The following is a 20,995-nucleotide window of genomic DNA, read 5'->3' on the forward strand; positions in this document are numbered from 1 at the left end:
ACAGCTGACTCTAACCAGCACACGATGTTGTGGTGCAGCTACAGTGTTTGTCAGTGGGATGACATCTGTGTGTCCAATTACCTTCAACTTGCTTTGTTTCCCAAATTTACATTAACTGGACAGAAAATTTGTGGGCTGCACACTAGGAGAGTTGTAAAAACTACATAATGACCTGAAGGAAAACTTTGATTTCAAATTATATTTCCATATATTCATTTGGCAGATGCTTGTCCTACATTGACATTGACCTTAATTAGTCTAATTCTAAACCCTCCTGATGGGGTTGACAACTGGTATAATTCAACATAACAATTCATGGAGGCAGCAAATTATCTATCTATTTATAACATCCTTAATATCAATACTTCTTATTTCTTAATTTAAGGGCATATCAAGAGCCTAATGGTCTTTGCATCATTGCGTTGTTAACTTAAGTACAGTTTCAAGTAATGATTTAGGGCTTATTTAATGGACCTTGTTTTTGTTTGGCATAATAAAGCTAGTGACTCATCATCAACCTTGTTAATGTCTAACAAAGGGTATAAAAATGATTGCATGAATTTTCCTAAACAATGTAATTAAGCAACAGTTCTTTAGGCTTTGACATGTCTACAGTCGTTTTTGTAGAGAAATGAAGGACATTTATGGATAAATTACATGTTTTAATGGAAACCAAAGCACCCCTCAGTATAAAGACTTGGTGCCTAACAGTTCATGTGATTTCAGTGGTGATGAGACATGTCACTGTGCCACTTGATTTTTCTGTGGCTGTATGGTCAGATTGCATTGGGGTTATTGGGAAATGGCGCCATCTGCTGGCGCGATGCAGCACTAACGACAGCGTCTCAGGACGAGGAGTTACCGGGCAGAGGAATCCGGTTTTCATTGCTGTGTGGGAGAAGTTGAGCTTTAACACGCGTGGGTGCACGGGACAAGTGACCCATTACGCAAGGATTACCACCTGTCAGGTGTGACTTACCTGCTAAATTGCAACTTTATTTTTATGTTGAAGCTTCACCAAATCCTGATAAATCTTGAATAATTTTGCTTTGAGCAGCGTTATGGTGCGTTTTGATACCTGTTCATATTGAGGCGTTAATGCCTGTACTGTCACTTTAAGACGTCGAACTTTTTTGACGTCGATGCGGCGCCACAACACACTGAGAGGAGGTATATTTACATGGCTATGATTGGACATTTATTTTGCTCTGTAGTTAATAAAACATAATAATATGCAGTTATACATGTTAGTCTTAAGACTGAGAACATGCAGCAGCTGTGTCATTTGAGTAGAAACGCACTTTTTAAAGTTTTATTGGAGACGTGCGTCAGGGGAGCGATGACCCGTGTGTGAGGAAGAGCCTGCATGTTACAGAGCATTTTTGGGTTTTTTTTTTATTGATTCGTACACATGCCACCACCATGCCATGTTCATTAAAGGAGCAACCAGGAGCTGTTTGTGTATTGGGTCCTTCCTTCAGTCATCACCGTCAAAGAACACAACGCAGATCACACGAAAGTAACGGATTTGCCTTCAGGCGCACCCGTTACAGTAGCCTACGGAGAGGAAGTAGTAACCGACTGACCCACCCCGTGACTCACATGAGATCACACAATAGACAGCAGCTTTGCATCATACACCCTGACCTGAAGGGCTCATACAGAAACATACCGCGGCGAGCAGAGCAGTAGCCAGTGCGTCATGGAGAGCAGAGCGCAGAGTTCACCTGTGTCCACCTGGACTGACTGTTTTAGAATGAAGCGGATCCGCATGCTCGTCCCTGTCGGGTTCAAGACAGAAATAAAAGAGATATCTAAGCTGGCCGGACCGGTGGTAAGTAGCCTGTATTAAACGTCCTGTCAGTGTCCAATCACTATGACGATTACAGACCAATGATCCAATTAAATTAATAGTCAGGCTCTCCATGAAGCCAGGACACTACCACACTGTAAAAATACTTAGTTACTTCAGTAAAAGTATGTAAGTATATTCAGAATGTATCATTTGATTATTATTACTCATTTGTATATGTACAAACAACAAGACAGATAAGACAAAACTTTATGAATCCCCAGCCAAGGAAATTCAGGCAGCAGGCAATAGAAGCAGGAATAAGAAAAATACAAAATACAAAAAGTTGACTATATATATGTACATTTTATACAAAGGAACGATAATATATATACAGTATTTGCCAATGGAAAATATCCTGATCATTTTCCAGATTAATAAATTGACAGTTTAGTTTATAAAAGAGTCAGAAAATAGTGAGCTATGCTGTCACAATTACCCAGAGCCCAAAGTGACACATTCACAGTGCTTGTTTTGTCCAATCCAATAGTTCAAACCTCTAAATTATTAAAAAAAAAAAAGTTTTTACCTGAATAATGACTTAATCAAATCAATCAATCCACCAACCGTTTCAGCACTGCTTGCATATACTGTCGAGTAGTTCAGTTAATAACAAAATATATTTTAGAATGTCCTCACAGGTTTTCTATGTAAAAATCACAGGTAGATAAAGCTGTCAGATAGCGGTAGTGGAGCAAAGAGTAGAATTGTGGTCGTAGAAGTAGAAAATATAGCATGAAAAGAAAATAACCACAAATTTGTACCTAAGTACAATACTTGAGTAAATGTACTAACCACTGGAAGCTTGTACCACTCAGGTTGGAGTATATGCCCACACCGCTAATCACCAGCTAATAAACTAATCAATACCATTTTGTTGTCCCAGCTTCTTCTCATTAATTTTTGCCTTTTCTCGTCAGTTTATTTCCCAGTTCATGAGTTTTGCAGTGGGTTTTGTCAGTACTGTTTTCTGTGGCCACCTGGGGCGGACAGAGCTGGCAGGAGTGTCTTTGGCCATAGCAGTAAGTACAGCACGGTGATGATCTGATAGTGAAATTGAACCGATAGAAGCAGAAGGTGATAATGTCCGACGAGGAGTCCGTTATCAGGAATTAAAGGACACTCTGCAGCCAGTGAGAATCACCCAGACTGAGGTATAACAGGACATAATCCACCAGTGTTTGTGTTATATCCACAGGTTATTAATGTTACAGGTATTTCTATTGGGATTGGTTTGTCGGCAGCATGTGATACTCTGATTTCTCAGGTACGAGCCTGTCAGTCACACGTTTTCAATATTGACGACATGCCTTGTAAAACAGAAAAAGTAATGAGAAATTAAAAAACAAACAAACTCTGGTTTCAGACCTTTGGGAGCCGTAACCTCCTGAGAGTCGGGGTCATTCTGCAGCGGGCGATCCTCATTTTGATACTGGCGTGTTTCCCCTGCTGGGCGATCCTCATTAACACAGAACCCATTCTGCTGGCTGTCAAACAGGAACCAGAGGTGGCCAGGTCAGCAAACTTGACCTCTTCTCCTGCTTTAGTTTGCTGTTGTATTTTTTTTTTATTATACAATCATATTTCTTACTGATATTGATGGAGAATCTCTATCTAGATTGGCTCAGCTGTATGTGAAGATCTTTATGCCAGCACTTCCTGTAAGTGTTTCAAACCTTTCAGTATTTCGCCTTGTAAATGCTGCCATAAATTAGTCTGAGTAAGATTAAGCAGTTATACAAAACTTATGTATTGATGCCTGTTATGTCCAGATACATGCAATTCAGAGATTGATTTTTTTATATGCATTTCTTTGTGCCTCTCTCTAGGCTACTTTCATGTATGCATTGCTAGTAAGATACCTGCAAAACCAGGTAAGTCCATTATTATTCAACATATTCAAGTAATTCCCTGATGAGCTGAAATAAGACTCTGCCTTTTATTCACATGGCACTTCTATTTAAGGGCATCATATGGCCACAGGTGATCACAGGCATTGTGGTCAATCTTATTAACGCTCTCACCAACTACATCTTTCTCCACCCATTAAATCTGGGAGTACCGTGAGTATCGCCTGTTGATCTGCACATGGCTCTTTCGGCCACATCATTGTTGCTCGCGTCACATAACCAGCATTGTGCGATGAAATGCTCTTACAGAGGGTCTGCTGTCGCCAACACCCTTTCCCAGTTCTGCATGGCTGCAATTCTCTATTCTTACATCATTTGGAAAGGTCTTCACAAGGCCACCTGGGGAGGTGAGAACAACATTAGCACTGGAGGATGTTGACGCTGGATTTAATCAGGCACTTATTGTTTCCCTCAGCATGTGTTAATGAGTTACAATAGTGAAAACACTCAGAGTGGGAGGATTGTGGTTTAATCGTGTTGTACCTCAGTAGTCAAGAAACCCAGTAGTCTTAGCTGAAAGCACCAAATAGTCTGGAGTGCTTTTCAGACTACTTCAGATATCATTGTCTTAGGCTATCTGACTGCAAAACAAAGTGTGTAAAAGGTGTTTAAAGAACGTAACACCATCCCCAGAGACTATCGTCCGTGTGTGCAATACGTTGCCTCAGAGAGAACAGCGCCTGCACATCTTGCTACACTTTCTTGATTTCAGAAATAAGTAAAATTGGTGCAAGAATATGTCCTTTCTTTACATTTCCTGAGTTTATTTTGCTAATTTATTAGATTAAAAAAGCTAAAAGAGCTTGTGAAACATTGCACTATTGCCTCTTGAGGTACAAAGTGGTATTACGAGACAGGACAGGCTTCTGCTAGCTGCTTAGCATGCTAACTTCAGCAGATATCTCTGCAGCACAAAACATACATGACCTTGACATAAGGTCAGAACTTGATGTTGCTGGAGTAAAGCAAATACAGTATGTGAGCTGTGAGGTTTGTGATTAGTTAAGCGGCATGGAGTACATTTCTATTTTCCGCCATTTGTCTGCCATAATAAGATAAAGTGTCCTCCATATTTGAGATCCTGAGGGTATGAACTATAGTGTATATATATATAGTTTTATTCTTAATACTGGAGATTTGTGTCACTAGACTGAAGAGTCCGAACTGAACGATTCTATGAGCCCTTTTTTGTTCTCTTCTCCGTTTTACTTCTTCATTTAAGAAATCCAAGAACAGAGGGGTAGGAGTGGGAAAGCAGAAATGAATGATTTATTAATTCACTGATTGACCACACAGGTTGGTCTAAAGAGTGCCTGCAGGACTGGGGCTCATACATCCACTTGGCCATCCCCAGCATGGTCATGCTGTGTGTTGAATGGTGGACGTATGAGATTGGAGGTTTTCTGGCAGGTAATGTCACTTTGGCCTCTTTGTGTTTTTCTGTGAAGTAACGATTGTCTGAATTCTCACGGCTGTTCGTTATCGACAGGTTTAATAAATGAGGTGGAACTTGGAGCTCAATCAGTTGTGTTCCAACTGTCAAATATTGCATACATGGTAATATCCGTCGTGTGAAATAATCTGTCCTTTACTGAATATACACCAAATTGTTATTGTGTGACATTAATCATGCAATTGTGCATGCAGTGTAGCAGGATGTTAATATAGTAATTTTGTTATTAGTTCCCTTTAGGTTTCAGTATCGCAGGCAATGTAAGAGTTGGAAATGCGTTGGGAGCCGGAGACACAGATCAGGCCAAGCTGTCTGCTAAACTGACAATGTTCTGTGCAGGTCAGTACGCTCTCAAACATCATCTCAATGATATATAGTAAGATCTGATGAAAATTACATGTATCTGAAGTTAAGATAGTAATAAAATTATTGTTATATTGTCAAGAAATGAGTGCAAGAGTAGCTTACGGGTTAAAGAAGAAGCTTTGTGACCAAAAAAAGTGAGTGGAGCATACTAACTCCCATATGATGCACATATGAGTAAATATGAATGAGTGCATTTACAGAAATCGATTCAGCACCTTCTGAATGCTGCAACTGATGCATACCTAAGTCTCTCACCTTTTGCCACAGTGTCAGTCTCTGTATGTCTGGCGGTTTTCATCGGGAGCCTGAAGGACCATATCTCTTACGTCTTTACATATGACGAGTGAGTATGTCTTTAACACATTTTCTTTGATAAACACAGTGTTTTCCCTTGGCGTGCTGTGTTAACAGATACAGAGCTGGTGTCAAGTCTAACAGAGATAACAGGCGTCTCAAATGACCTTTCACCATTATGTCAATTATTGTACACACAGTAAAAGTGACCTTTGCTTACATATTCCTTTAAATATTAACATGCAGTTGTGCTCAGTTACACTCAGTAGCATCACTGTGATTAAGGGGCATTGACCGATCCCTTTATCACACATCACTCAAAAATCAAATGATAATGTCTTTTCTCTGGTCGGCCCTCTTATAATGTCAGACTGTAACGTTTGAGTCACTCCTCTTTCAGACAAATCAGGGAAAGGGTTGCTGAAGTTATCGCTTTTTATGCTCCATTCCTCTTACTAGATGCAACATCAGTAAGTACATCTGCCATTACGCCCAAACAAGATCTTGTGAGATACCCGTGTATTGCTCGTGGAAATTACCCGGTGCTTGTTTTTTGTCAAGTCTAACCATGTCTTTATTCTGTTTGCGTGACTAGGCTGCCTCGGGAGGCATCATAAGAGGAGCAGGTAAACAGAAAGTCGGAGCTGTTTGCAACATTTTGGGATTTTATGGAGTTGGGTTTCCTATTGGAGTGCCACTGATGTTTGCAACCAAATTAGGAATCAAGGGTAAGATTACAGCAGAGATGTTTTTAAGCCTTCGGCTGTTTTTTGCCACACCGTTGCCTAACTAGTAATTTTTAAGTTTTGTCCCCAGAGTCTTTTTTTAGCTAGAGATCTACCATGCCATCAACATCCACAGTACTCGCTATCCTTAAAGCAGGATGTGAAACTGTCTGTTTCCCTCAGGTCTGTGGACAGGCCTGTGTGTCTGTGTGTTTCTGCAGTGCTTGTTTCTGATCATATACCTGGTAAGATTGAACTGGAAAAAAGTTACAGTCGAGGTTAGTATTCAGATGTAAATCCCCGCACTCCAAATGGCCTGAAGCTGCTTCTTTATGAACAGACATTCACTCGCCTTTTTTCTTCCAGGCTCAAATCAGAGCAGGACTGTGTGGGAGCGGCGCAGACGCAAGTAAGAGATATGGTGCCGCAACTAAAACATTTTATACAGCTAAAGAAAAATATTTATCCTGCTTAGCATGAGGAATGATACGTTCTTCCTCAGACCCAATTGAAACGATAAGAAATGTAGTTTAATGGTAGCACATTGATATTGCTAACATGATGCATGTAGCACCTTTTCAGTCTGTCAGAAGTTCAATATCATTGTGAAGCTTTTCCTTATTTTCAGAATTGAGAGTATATATACTGAATACACTTTCTGTTAATTCAGGGTCAGTGTCAATGGGATTTTGAACCTGGAAGTTCTGGTTACACTTTCAACTTTTTGTCAGTGCATAAAACTGAAAGTGAATCAACACAAACTTACTAACAGCAACTTTTCAAAGAGTTTAATTTAATGTGAATAATACAGTTTCGACAAAAAGCTAGAATCTTGTAATACTAAGTTCACAATATCATATTTTTTTTCAGTGAAAATATGATAGTCACATTTGCATTTGTATGTCCAGGTCTCCAGCCAGACGATTCAGGGGACTCCCGGGGCCAAACAGACACCGTGGAGCTGGCTGAAAGTGAGGCGGGGCTCGCAGTGATGACAGCGGAGGAGGGGCTCTCTCACAGGAGCCTGGTCCTGCGTCGGGCCCTGGCTCTGGCTTTCATGCTATTGATCCTGGCTGCTGGAATCATTGTGAACGTGCTGATCACGAACTTGGTCACATGAACATGAGAAAACGTCGATTGAATTCAGTGAAGTGACTCCTCAGCCACCAGTGCGCAGTGTGATGCAGATGTTTGCATTGCAGGGTGTTTAAGCAGGATGTGCAGAGGAAGGAGGCAAGTGCAGAGGAGCAGAAAGTAGAAAGTGAAATGATCTGTGATCAGTGAATTAATCTCTCAAGGCAAAATGTTTCCATTCTGTCAAAAGATTTCCCAGTGAATCTGTCAGTGATCAGCTCACAGCCATATTCTGTCAAAGAGAAGAAGTCAAACTAATGAGAGTTTGACAACATTTGTATTAAATACATTAAACAGAAATACTGTGGACTGCCAAGGTCAGTCTGACTCTTCATTCGGGACCAGCACAGTGGAGAAAATCTGATCAGGAGTATATGTAGTATTGATCCAGTCTGAAGTTAAGTTGGCCTCTGAACGCAGGGTTTCTGGCAAAGGCACGAGGAAGTGCACACTCACTCCCACAGCCAGGAGGGCAACCGCTGCGAACATAGCGAGGCCTCGCCTGAGGATCAGCTGGGTGGTGGAGAGACGGCCGCCCGCCTGCTGCTGGACCACGTGTGCGCCCTGCGAGTCTGGGTTCCCATCATTGTCCTCGGTGCTCACAGACATGTAGCCGTCCACTGACTTGGGAGAAAGATACTGAGCATTACTTGATCTTGCTGAGTCATATGGAGAGCAAACAGAGTCAAACTCAGAGAGGGAAAGTGTGATAGAAAAATGCCTGCGAAAATAAATTTAGATTAATTGTTGCCAGGGTCAAGTTAACAGGCTGCTTACACTCCTACTGGTTGCTGTCTGGCTGGCAGCATCACTACCTGCAGCATCTGACACAGCAGCTGTGCTTAATAACGTCGTGTGAGTGTTTTTCTGTGCTCGATCCACAGCCTGCAAACAAGCAGAAACAACCAAATTCCTAATTTGTCATATTCCTACAAGCAAAGCTCAGTAACTAATTCTGTAGGACTGCAAGTCCAAACTCTAAGGCTTAGCATACCTCCTGTGTCATTCTCTCCCAGTTCAGCTTGAAGATGATAATGATGTAGAGGGTGGATTGCAAAGAGACACAAATGAGCAGTCCCAGCCAAAAACCTGTGGAGAAAAAGACCAATTAGTCTGTCAAGGGCACAGCAGGCTTCCCTTAGAAAAAAAGGACTCAAGGAATGACAAAAAAGGTCACCTCGTGCAATTACCTAAAATTCTCAGTTTTGCGACAAATATTAAAGTAACACACAGTGACAGTCCTATGCCGTAGTATCCAATGAAATTAGCCACAGCTGGTATCTTCTGTTTGCCCGTGCCCAGGAAGATGCCCGTGCAAACACACTAGGATGTAAACAGACACATCTCTCATTATTATGTGCTGTCAGTCCATTGGCCACCATGTGGTAACTTCTGGATGGATAAACATTTTATATTTAACTTATATGAAATGCTTTTATGCTTGCAAATGTATGTATTTAAACTGTTTAAACTCACCACAAGACCATCAAAGAACTGAAGGAAACAGTAAGCATTCATCAAGTGTGAGACCAGAGCTATGATCTTCCTGAAATAAGGTTTTATAATTAGGATCTGTTTTTTCCTAAGCCAACGTCTGTATGACATCGCTGGGTGAAATGAGAGTGCAGCTGTAGAGACTCACTCATCAGAGGTGAAGATGAAGCCTATCACTGATTTGGTAGAGGCAAGCACAAGACCTTCAACCACTGCGAAGCTACCTGGAACAGAGGAGCTGTGAATTCTCAAACAGCAGAGGAATTACGAAGTGCCTGTACATGCACACTGGCATCCTGGTTTGGAGTCTTGTCCTGTTTCTGATCATATTCTGGATATGATGTTTACATGCAACATGATAAATGTGGTTATTCTTATCAGGTACCTGATGGTCTGTGTGCAGGTGTGTCTATGCTCTGTACCAACAAAGACCGGACAAGCTGTTTACATGTGCAACACGAAACCAGAATGCTCTGAAAACTTCATCATAACTAGGATTCTAGTGTGCATGCAAAGTACAATCTGAGAAAACGTGTCTAACTGACCCGCGAGAGTGAGTGACATCTTGCTGGTGAGGATCGCCCTGCCAGTGTCTCCTGCACCCAGAGCATTTCCCACCCGTGCACATGCTGCAGCTTGAATACCGAGAGGGAACTGTGGATCCATCAGTTTGGAAAAACATGATAACAATGCATTCAGGAATCACAAAGCAGGAACACTGACATGCAAACGAGTTTGCTCCTGAGAGTGTTTCCAAGCCAAACTCCAGCATTAATTTGTAAAAGTTCTGTTTTTAGCTGATCTAAATCTGTGACATGTTCAGAGAAGACTCATGAAGTGAGAATGTGAAGCTCTGACTTGCTGTTAGTACCATGTAGGTTATGAAAGCCACCATTATCACAGCATGCTGGGCTGCCAGCTCATCTTCACTCAACATTCCTGATCAGCAGAGACAAAGACGAAAAGGACGGTCATGACTTTGTGGTTTGATTAAATAAAATGGCTTACCGAAATCTAATATTTGGATTACCTGCAAAGAATCCCCCAAACTCATAAACCCACCACTCAAAGCACTTCATTAATGTACTGGGAATGGCCAGTTTCATGTAGGAGCCCCACTCCTGCAGCGATTCTGTTGACCAGCCTGCAGGGGGAGAGAGAAACTTATTTATGTCGAGAGAAAAACTTGGCAGATGAACAAAGCGGTCCGTGAGATCATAAGGTCCACACAAATATCTGCTAAATATAACTGTCCCTCACCTCCCCATGTTGTCACGTGGAGCTTCTTCCACCAAATGTAAGCAAACATAAAAGTACAGATGTAAATGTGAGACAGAGCGTTGGCTGCTGCAGATCCGCTGTAAGACATGCACACAGATATCAGTGTGTGTGACCGTTTTATTCAGATTCAAAATGCTATACTGACGTGTGTGTGTGTGTGTGCACACCTACCTAACGCCCAGATCCAGCCAGTAAAGGAAGATGTAGTTCGTCACAGCATTTGCTATGTTTGCCACGGCAGCAGCGTACATTTGTGGCATTATTATACCCTGAGTACACAAACAGCAGATGATTTGATTATTGCCACCTTTGCCATCAGAAATCAAATCAGATTTAATAAGATTTACATCATTGTTATACTAAAAGATGATACTTGGATCAACACTGACTGCGCTACGGTCGGCAATGCACCTGATTCTGCAGGTAAGACGCCTGAAGCTGATATAGAAACAATGCCTGCAGAGAAAGATCATTATAATTTATTAGACAGATTTTGCACAGAAAGGAAAAACAGAAAATAATAACTAAAATTTGTTGAATTTGTGTTGAAATTGACACTTACTGGTACTGCTGGAAGGAAGCCTGTAATATACAGCTGGGCTATTCTGAAATCAAGATGTTTGTATTCAGTTCAAATTAAAGACAAACAAGGACGTAGGCGGGTAATGTACACGATTCAGAATCATTAGTTTAGTCTAATCTATTTTCAATGCCACTCAGAAGCAGGGAAGTATGGAAAATGTCCTGTTTAATGAAAAACTATGAAGTTAAAGCTGCATTAATCAATGTTTTTTCTAAAAAAAAATTGAACCAAATAACGGATGTATGTGAATTTGCTTGTTGTGAAGAACTCACAGAGAACTCTCACCCAAATCTGCAGGTCTACAGAGCTTTTTAGCCCTCTTTCTTTTCTCATATGGTCAGCCATGTACCCTGCAGAGGCAGCAGGCAGCTGTGTTTACATTTGCTCTGATAATCACTGTACTCTACTTGTCCAGAACCAAACGAGTAACAGAGTCAGTGAGTAGCTGCTGAAGTCAAATATGGTTCTGGCAGTGTTTGAAAACTATTTCCTTTGAAGGAACTTTAAAGAATTAAAGATAGTGGAGCAGAATGAGTGCAATGATAGATATAGATTTTTCACAGATGCTGCAGAGGTCATCTGCTCAGTATTTGGAATACAGATTCTCTGTTTATGCTGAATCTGTTCAGTGAATCTGTGGGGACCAGGAGTGATTTTAATGCAGAGGTGGTGGTGTTTGTGTGCAGAGGCAGCAGTGGTGTTACTCCATGTTTGGTGCTGGTTGTTACCTGGTCACCGCAGGGTCCTGGCCCATGCATAACAGGACGGCTTCAGCATTAATGAGGAGACCCCAGCAGGGCAGGCAGAAGAGCAGCAGGATGATGATGCCCCGCTGGAGGATCACTCCCACACGCAGCAGGTTCCTGCCACCAAATGTCTGCACAACATGATTAGCATTTTAGAAAGGAGGACAGTAATGAACAGCAGGGGTCATTGAATAAAAAAAAAAAATCCAATCATTATATCAAAAGGGTTTTCCAAACCTGAGACACCAAAGTGTCACATGCCAGTCCCAGACCACAACCTGTTGCTGCAGTGGTGACATTAATGGTCTGAAATGAATACGGAACATGAATGAGTCTGAGGTACGAGGTAAGAAATGTTGTGTTGGCGTGTTCATAGTATTTCATTTTCTCCCTCGAAATTAAATCTCCAGCTGTCGTATCCTCATGTTAGCCTCCACAAGGCTGCGGAGCATACAGATGATCACTTACAGCACAAGCTAATCCATAGCCAGCCATCACTTCATTGCCCAGCCGCCCACAGAACATTGTCACCACAAATGGAAGCAGGTAATTGAGGATTCGAGAGAGCAGCTAGAAAGACAAACATCGAGAGAGGTGCAGGTTGATACGGCTACCAGCTCACACAGTTGGAAATTGCAGTAAACACGAGTTGCAGTTGAATATCACGGCACTCAGACTATGCCTTGACAAGTACGCTACCACACAGTCATCACTTTGGCAGGTTGCAACCACAGTTTGAAACCTGCCAAAACCTGTTTTAGGTCTGTTGACTCTGTGTCAGTGTCAGACACCAAAGTCTGTTTTCCTTTAACCTGTCCTTGACTGTCATCAATCCTCTGTTGCATTGATCAGCTTTTCAGGAATGACAGCAGTTCAAACAGTTCCTTACAGACAGAGCAGGTTATATATACAGAGCCAGTCCTTACCAGAGGCCCTGTCATTTTCAGGATGTGGTACAGCTCCTCTCTGTGGGCCTGGGGAACCCTGTGGCGCACCCACCTGCAGCAGAAAAGCTTGTCACTGGACCCCTCCATGTCTGCAGCACGAGATGCCAGCGCAGGTCCCTGCACTGAAGTGTCCGTCTTTTCTCTCACGAGCTTATCTAAGTTGCTCCTCAGGATGTCGGAAAGGATGGAAATCTTGCTGCGGTCACAGCTGCCCTGGAAGCGAGCCAAGGCAAGCTGACACAAGGCAGATTTTAAAAACATGAAAAAAGGTCTGCAATCACAACAAAGACGAAGATGGATGGCTTGATCCTACTCACAACCTCAAGTCTGGGTCAGGAAAGAGATAATTCTCCCAGAACAACATAATCAGGTTGTTCATTACTCCAAAGATAAAACATTCTTGTTGGAGACGGTGTAATCATTTATCCTTTAGAAGCTTTTCACATACTTCGGAAATGTCGAACAGCCAACTCATTGGCTAAAATAAAAAATACATAAATAAAGTTTGTTTTAGAGATTCAGATAGTTAAAGTACCATGTATTTAGGTGATATATCAAACTTTAACTTAGAGCTCAAGGAAGAGTCTCCAACAAAAGTAAAGGTGTTATGGTTTATTCTGCCCTGCATCTTTCCACAACACAAAGCTCCTCTGAAGAACTCATTAAATCTTGGAGCAGATCTGAATCACGGGACGGATGGTAAAAATATTCTTCACTTGAGTAAAACATTTATCAAGCAGTTTGTTAACGCTCCTGTTGTGTTTGTTTCTCAGGAACAGCAGTGATGTTCCTGGGTCAGTTTGATGCGGGGCATGATAATGATCCAAAAGTGTCAGAAACTAAAAAAATGCAATAAACATTGTTTATATCTCATCAGTAACTCCATTACTAACCATTCCAATCAATATTTAGTTACCTCTCACAGATCATGGTTCAATGAGGATAAATCACTCGTTTTTCATAATAAATGCATGTTAAAACTTTTTTTAATGCACTTTGGAAAGTCCTACATATAAAATACAATAGTTTTACATTACACTGATTTTTTTTTTATTTCATTTTACACTTTTTTTCTTTGTATGAAGTGATGTTATAAATTAACAGAGACACCTCATCTGTTCAGGGTCAAATTGACCCACTGACTTAAAATCAAGACAAATGAGTCATGAGGATTTGTTGTTGAACCAGTGTACAAAAACAACAAAACATGCCGTATTTAGCTGGTTTGGAAGGCATACATTGCCTAAATGCGCAGCCATCTTGCCATGTACATATATTTAGTGATGAAGACCACTGTGTGGAGAATCTTTATATGTTCTGCCCCTCCCCTGCTGAGTGTCCCCTCAATGTGGGTGGAGTTTGGGGAGGGTTGCAAATATGTGAAATGAACCATTTTCATTTTATATGTTGATTACACTTATTAAGCCAAGCAGAAGAAGTTTCATACCAACCAACCATTTTTTAACTTTAAAATGAGTCAATTTGACCTGCAACATAACAGGAGGGTTAACAGGTCAAAGGAGAGAGCAGATGAGAAAAAAGCAGAGAGAACCCAAAAAATGTTTATGATCAAACAATTAATGAATCTCTTCTAGCAAAATATTACTTCCAACATTCATTCACTTCATTTTTCCATCAAATCTGCCAGCGCTTTGCCACTTTCTGCCACAAGAGTCTAAAATTCAGTGTTTATCTAACATTGAGCACAAACACTGATTTTATGATCAAGGCTCTCGATCAAGCTGATCAAGGTTACCCGGTCTCTTCTGTTGGGACCAGCACAGTGGAGAAAATTTGATCAGGAGTATATGTGGTATTGATCCAGTCTGAAGTTAAGTTGGCCTCTGAATGCTGAGTCTCTGGCAAGGGCACGAGGAGGTGCACACTCACTCCCACAGCCAGGAGGGCAACCGCTGCAAACATAGTGAGGCCTCGCCTGAGGATCAGCTGGGTGGTGGAGAGACGGCCGCCCGTCTGCTGCTGGACCACGTGCTCACCCTGCAGCTCCGCGCTCCCATAATTGTCCTCTTGGCTCACAGACATGTAGCTTTCCACTGGCTTGAAGGAAAAAAGGATCATATTTCCTTTATTTTATTAAGTTGTGTGGAGCGCAAGCACAGTAAAAGTTAAAAAGAAAGTTTGTTAGATATTTGCTATACTTGACATAAGTGTCCTATAGAAAGTATTACACAGAAAGCAAAATGGTCCATTGATAACAGTGCAAAGCAAGCTATGAAAAGCCATTGAGGGTGTTATTGTTAAGAATAACAGGTCACTTACACTCCCCTTAGTTGCTGTCTGGTCAGCAGTGTTTTTATCTACAGTGTCCGACAGGGCGGCTGTGCTTATTAATGTCATGTGACTGTGTTTCTGAGCTCGTTTCACAGCCTGCAAACAAACAGACACAAAAAACACAACTGCCAGTTTCTCCTTATTCCTGCACTTAACAGATAGAGACTGAAATTAACCAGATTTGTCTCGGCTGTTGAAATGAAACACATTCTGTCAGCACATGTCAACAGCTGAGGCCCTGCGTGATCCTGATTGTTAGATTAGCCAGTAGCATACCTCCTCTGTCATTCTCTTCCAGTTCAGTTTGAAGATGACAGTGATGTAGAGGGTGGATTGTACGACGACACAAATGAGCAGTCCCAGCCAAAAGCCTGCAGAGAAAAAGACAAATTGGTCTATCAAGGGCACAGCAGGCTTCCTTTATAATAACCTGCTCTTCCTGTGCAGCCATTTATTTGTCTTAAATGTCTCTGAAGATAAAACAAAACAAAACAAAACAAAACATGGTCACATCACATAGTTACCTAAAACTCTCAGTTTTGCGACAAACATTAAAGTAACACACAGTGACAGTCCTATGCAGTAGTATCCAATGAAATTAGCCACAGCTGGTATCTTCTGTTTGCCCGTGCCCAGGAAGATGCCCGTGCACACGCACTAGGATGAAAGCAAATTTCAGATTTGACACATATGACTTGCTTTTGCAATCGTACTGCAAACAGATTTTGCTCTGCACACAAGAAGGGCTTGTAGACTCACCACAAGGCCGTCAAAGAATTGAAGGAAACAGTAAGCATTCATCAGATGGGAGACCAGGCCTATAATCTTCCTGAAACGACAATTTCAGATGGTGTCATTGTGTGCACCAGCTACAGCATACAGTTATTGAAATGTGAGTGCAGCTGTAGAGGCTCACTCATCGGAGGTGAAGATGAAGCCAATCACTGTTTTAGTAGAGCCAAGCACAAGACCTTCAACCACTGCGAAAGAGCCTGCAAAAGAGGAGCTGTCAAAGAGCACAAAATGCTGTAGAAATTTATCAGTGTAGGCTACAACAACAGAACATGTGCCTAACTGACCCGCAAGAGTGAGTGACATCTTGCTGGTGAGGATCGCCCTGCCAGTGTCTCCTGCGCCCAGAGCATTTCCCACCCGTGCACATGCTGCAGCTTGAATACCGAGAGGGAACTGTGGATCCATCAGTTTGGAAAAACATGATAACAATGCATTCAGGAATCACAAAGCAGGAACACTGACATGCAAACGAGTTTGCTCCTGAGAGTGTTTCCAAGACAAACTCCAGCATTAATTTGTAAAAGTTCTGTTTTTAGCTGATCTAAATCTGTGACATGTTCAGAGAAGACTCATAAAGTGAGAATGTGAAGCTCTGACTTGCTGTTAGTACCATGTAGGTTATGAAAGCCACCATTATCACAGCATGCTGGGCTGCCAGCTCCTCTTCACTCAACATCCCTGATCAGCAGAGACAAAGACAAAAAGGACGGTCATGACTTTGTGGTTTGATTAAATAAAATGGCTAATTGGCTAAAATAAATCCAATATTTGAATTACCTGCAAAGAATCCCCCAAACTCATAAACCCACCACTCGAAACATGTCATTAATGTACTGGGAATGGCCAGTTTCATGTAGGAGCCCCACTCCTGCAGCGATTCTATAGACCAGCCTGCAGGGGGAGAGAGAAACTTATTTATGCAGCTGAAAAAGATGGAGGATGAACAGGGCAAAGCATGAAAGCACAGGGAAACCATGAATATCAAATCCGTCACCTCCCCATGTTGTCACATGGAGCTTCTTCCACCAAATGTAAGCAAACAGAAAAGCACAGATGTAAATCTGAGACAGAGTGTTGGCTGCTGCAGATCCGCTGTAAGACATGCAGATATGATGATATCAGTGTGTGTAATCATTTTATTCAGTGTGAGTGTGAGTGAGTGTGTGTGCACACCTACCTAACACCCAGGTCCAGCCAGTAAAGGAAGACGTAGTTCGTCACAGCATTTGCTATGTTTGCCATGGCAGCAGTGTACATTTGTGGCATTATTATGCCCTGAGTACACAAACAGCAGATGATTGGATTGAGTTCCACTTATATCTTTCCCATCAGGCAAGTAATTAGATTAATAAAGATCACATGTTTTGATTGACTGAAATAAAAGAACTGTGCGCAGGACATCAGTGCACCTGATTCTGCAGATACGACACCTGAAGCTGGTGCAGAAACATTGCCTAAAAGACAAAAAGAGATGAAAACTCTTGATACTTGAAGTTTTTTGATACTTATCACTACAAATGTATTGAACATTCACTAAAAAGGTGAGAGAATAACTCACTGGTACACCTGGAAGGAAGGCTGTCATATACAGCTGGGCTATTCTGAAATCAAGAAGCTGTATTCAGATCCGAAGAAATCATTTATTTAAGGTAATAAAAACAGTTTGGCGTTGTAAGTTCAAGTTTATTATCATATTTAGTTTTTGTATATCGACAACCCTGAAGAAGTGTGATAAAATGGTGGTGTGAGGCTCTCCTGCAATACAGGAGAGGTGTGTGTGATTAATTTCCTGTTGTGATATTGACTTTACACAGATGCTGTAGAGGTCATTAGATCAATATTTGGAATACAGATTCTGTTTATGCTGAATCTGATTCTACTGCAGAGGCGGTGTTCGTGAAAGTTGAGTCACATCACCGATGGTGGCAGCAGTGGTGTTACTCCATGTTTGGTGCTGGTAGGTACCTGGTCACCGCAGGGTCCTGGCCCATGCATAACAGGACGGCCTCAGCATTAATGAGGAGACCCCAGCAGGGCAGGCAGAAGAGCAGCAGGATGATGATGCCCCGCTGGAGGATCACTCCCACACGCAGCAGGTTCCTGCCACCAAATGTCTGCACAACAGTGCAGACAATGTCAGTCATTTTAGAAAGTAGAGCAATGAGCAGTTTGAGAGGGGATTGATACAAAAAAGGGTTTTCCAAACCTGAGACACCAAAGTGTCACAAGCCAGTCCCAGACCACAACCTGTTGCTGCAGTGGTGACATTAATGGTCTGAAATATATACGGAACATGAATGAGTCTGAGGTACGCTTGAGGACTCTGATGTAACCAATATTTCTATGACTCACACGAGTAAATGTACTGTATATTGATTAAATCATCAGGTTTGTGAGAGGATTGTAAAAGCTACCATGAGAAGATGAGTTCATTGTCGTAATATTTCATTTTCTCCCCGAAATTAAATCTCCAGCTGTCGTATCCTCATGTTAGCCTCCACAAGGCTGCGGAGCATACAGATGATCACTTACAGCAGAAGCTAATCCATAGCCAGCCATCACCTCATTGCCCAGCCGCCCACAGAACATTGTCACCACGAATGGAAGCAGGTAATTGAGGATTCGAGAGAACAACTAGAAAGACAAACATTGACAGAGGTGCATGTTGATACAGCTACCAGCTCACAGGTAAATTACAGTAAACATGGGTTGGGATTAGTTAACGTGGCTCTCTTTGCAAATGTAGTCATCATATTGGCAGGTTGCAGCCACTGTTTGAAACCTGGCAAACGCTGCTTTTGGCTGGCTGATTCCTGCTTCTATAACACAGACTCAAAGCCCTTTTTTCCTGACATGAAACATTTAATTAGTCCACAGTAGCTTATTACAAAGGAGTCAGTCCACAGCCGGACTGACTGTGGACTCAGTCCACACAATCACTTGCAGACAGAGCAGGGTAAGAAACAGTGCCAATCCTTACCAGGGGCCCTGTCATCCTGAGGATGTGGTACAGCTCCTCTCTGTGGGCCAGGGGAACCCTGTGGCGCACCCACCTGCAGCAGAAAAGCTCGTCACTGGACCCCTCCATGTCTGCACGATCAGATGCTGATGCAGGCTTTTCCACTGAAGCGTCAGTCCTTTCTGATCATGCAACACTACGTGTGTCTCCCCAGGAAAAGCATTCAAGTATTTCAACATCTGAGAATGTTACTAATTAATTCACCCATGGGCAGTTTCACAAATTGAGCTTCAGGTTTGACATTGTGGGAAAACAGTTGACAAAAATAATTTCATTATGTAAATGTGTTACATGGAACGAAGTTCGCCTTATGAGTCACTGTTTAATGCAGTGTTTTCTAGGTGGTATACCAGGGCTGCATGTAAATGACATTCACAATTAAATTTCACATTCAAGTGCAGTTAAAAGTCAATTTTGCATTTGATTGTATTCATTTGTGGCATGACTATTTGGCCAATAGTTAGCACTGTGGGAAGCATGCTAAATAACCATTACATGCCTTCATTCTACCTCTGTCTTGTCAGATGTGATATGTGAACAGACAGAAGGTGTGAAGTAATCACTATTCATGAACAGCTTTTGCATATTAATGACTGTACAGGTTTCCTTTGAAGAAGTGAAATCAGTCCAATCAATTCTGGCAGACATGTTCATTAAAGTGTTTGGGGATATAAAACATTAACATGTCATATGAGCAGTAAAGGTTAACCAGTCAGTGCTCTGGCAACATCTAAAATGAGATGCAGCCCACTGCTGCTATCAGGCAGAAAACCCATTCAACTAGCAATCCGTGGCAGAGTGATAGCATATATCAGTGCAAGTGGCTTCCTGTTCCACGGATAGAAAACACATTTACACAAACAAGACTTGTGGTAACTCGAAAGCTGGAGAATGAATTTGTGCAGACATGAAATGACACGCTCGTTTTTCAACTGATTTAAATATTCATTGTCAGGCTTCCCAGAAGTGATCCCTCTAAATCTACCTCTATATGAAGATGATTTGGGCACTAAGCAGCACGTGAAAATGTGTTTGGCTAATTCATCTTTCCATGTGGGCAGCAAGATGATGAATCGGTGCATCCACGATTTCCACTAGATGGAGCAGAAGCTTTATAGACAAACATAAAATTGTTTTCACAAACTCAAGTGCGTCACTCTGATTGCCCCCCTCATTGAAAATCAAAAAGCATGAAGACTTGAAGAAATAGCATATTCACTCTGTGTATAGTGTTACACTTAGAGACAGGAACTGCTTATGCACACTCACTCAATTTGCTTGTGTCATTGCCTGCTTTAGAAAGTAATGCCACCCATCTCTCATCTCTGAATCTTTCTATTATACTCTGTAAAGGTAAAGTTGGTTAGTACAAGTCTCTGAGCAGCTCAGTCTTTCCCAACAAGTACGTGTTTTTGGCAAAATGATGTTGCAGTAGGTTTCACAGAAGAAAACAACACATGTGGATGTTGAAATCCATGATCCACAGCTAGAAGGGCTCATACTTTGATTCTCTCAGCTCTCTCAGGTATGAATGTGACTTCTGGCCTCATAGAGGAGTGAAGTGATGGGTTTCTCCCCGGAGGACAGGATTGACTCACCCTGGAGAGGATGAAGCAGGTGGCATGCAAAAGTGAATACTTAAGTGAGTAGAAGATGAACTGGATGCAAAAGTTTGTGCAGCCCAAGAAATTTGAGCTCTCAGATAACTTTTACCAAGGTCTCTGACCTTTAACGAGCTTGTTCACAATCATGATCGGGAAAGGCCAGGTGATGCTAATTTCAAAGCTTTATAAATACCCTGTAATGAGAAATTAAAAACTATATTAAAAGGCCAGATTGTTTTTGCCAGACAGGAATCAGAGGATCAAACTAGCTCTGATTAAGTGAATACGACCATCACCACATCAGAAAAGGTTACAGAGCTCTAGCTGTGAATGCGTCCCTGATAGCTGGGAAGGACGAGCGAAACATGGCATTTCTGTACATGTGGCTTTCAGTGTCAGTTTGACAGGCAAAGAGCTCCCCGCAGTGTGACAACCCGAAGCCCTCTCGGCTTTATGTTGACTAAATCAATCAGGCTGCTGGAATGGGTGCCACGGATAGC

General features: G+C 41.9%; 3 protein-coding genes across 3 annotated transcripts; 1 reads left to right on the forward strand and 2 right to left on the reverse strand.

The window, feature by feature from the left end:
* Positions 1-1,156: 1,156 nt before the first annotated feature.
* Positions 1,157-8,027, forward strand: slc47a3 (solute carrier family 47 member 3). Its single transcript, XM_041941256.1, has 17 exons — positions 1,157-1,834; positions 2,773-2,874; positions 3,051-3,119; positions 3,219-3,367; positions 3,471-3,513; positions 3,682-3,726; positions 3,818-3,915; positions 4,012-4,109; positions 5,059-5,172; positions 5,252-5,319; positions 5,446-5,554; positions 5,849-5,924; positions 6,276-6,345; positions 6,471-6,603; positions 6,784-6,878; positions 6,967-7,009; positions 7,509-8,027. The coding sequence occupies exons 1-17, from the start codon at positions 1,703-1,705 to the stop codon at positions 7,718-7,720; spliced, it is 1,656 nt and encodes a 551-aa protein (XP_041797190.1). The 5' UTR covers positions 1,157-1,702; the 3' UTR covers positions 7,721-8,027.
* A 25-nt stretch (positions 8,028-8,052) lies between these two features.
* On the reverse strand, positions 8,053-13,260 carry LOC121609285 (multidrug and toxin extrusion protein 1-like). Its single transcript, XM_041940871.1, has 18 exons — positions 13,234-13,260; positions 12,765-13,019; positions 12,307-12,408; positions 12,076-12,144; positions 11,821-11,969; positions 11,072-11,114; positions 10,921-10,965; positions 10,681-10,778; positions 10,489-10,586; positions 10,259-10,372; positions 10,100-10,167; positions 9,774-9,882; positions 9,377-9,452; positions 9,211-9,280; positions 8,925-9,057; positions 8,729-8,823; positions 8,512-8,619; positions 8,053-8,358 (listed from the first exon to the last, which is right to left on the reverse strand). The coding sequence occupies exons 1-18, from the start codon at positions 13,258-13,260 to the stop codon at positions 8,053-8,055; spliced, it is 1,965 nt and encodes a 654-aa protein (XP_041796805.1).
* Positions 13,261-14,537: 1,277 nt separating this feature from the next.
* Positions 14,538-19,099, reverse strand: LOC121609286 (multidrug and toxin extrusion protein 1-like). The gene is made up of 18 exons (XM_041940872.1): positions 19,096-19,099; positions 18,853-19,013; positions 18,405-18,506; positions 18,079-18,147; positions 17,838-17,986; positions 17,431-17,473; positions 17,282-17,326; positions 17,050-17,147; positions 16,867-16,964; positions 16,650-16,763; positions 16,483-16,550; positions 16,157-16,265; positions 15,994-16,069; positions 15,837-15,906; positions 15,602-15,734; positions 15,354-15,448; positions 15,066-15,173; positions 14,538-14,843 (listed from the first exon to the last, which is right to left on the reverse strand). The coding sequence occupies exons 1-18, from the start codon at positions 19,097-19,099 to the stop codon at positions 14,538-14,540; spliced, it is 1,848 nt and encodes a 615-aa protein (XP_041796806.1).
* Between the last annotated feature and the right edge of the window lie 1,896 nt (positions 19,100-20,995).

This window comes from Chelmon rostratus, chromosome 7, assembly GCF_017976325.1.
Source record: "Chelmon rostratus isolate fCheRos1 chromosome 7, fCheRos1.pri, whole genome shotgun sequence".
NCBI classification, from domain to species: domain Eukaryota; kingdom Metazoa; phylum Chordata; class Actinopteri; order Chaetodontiformes; family Chaetodontidae; genus Chelmon; species Chelmon rostratus.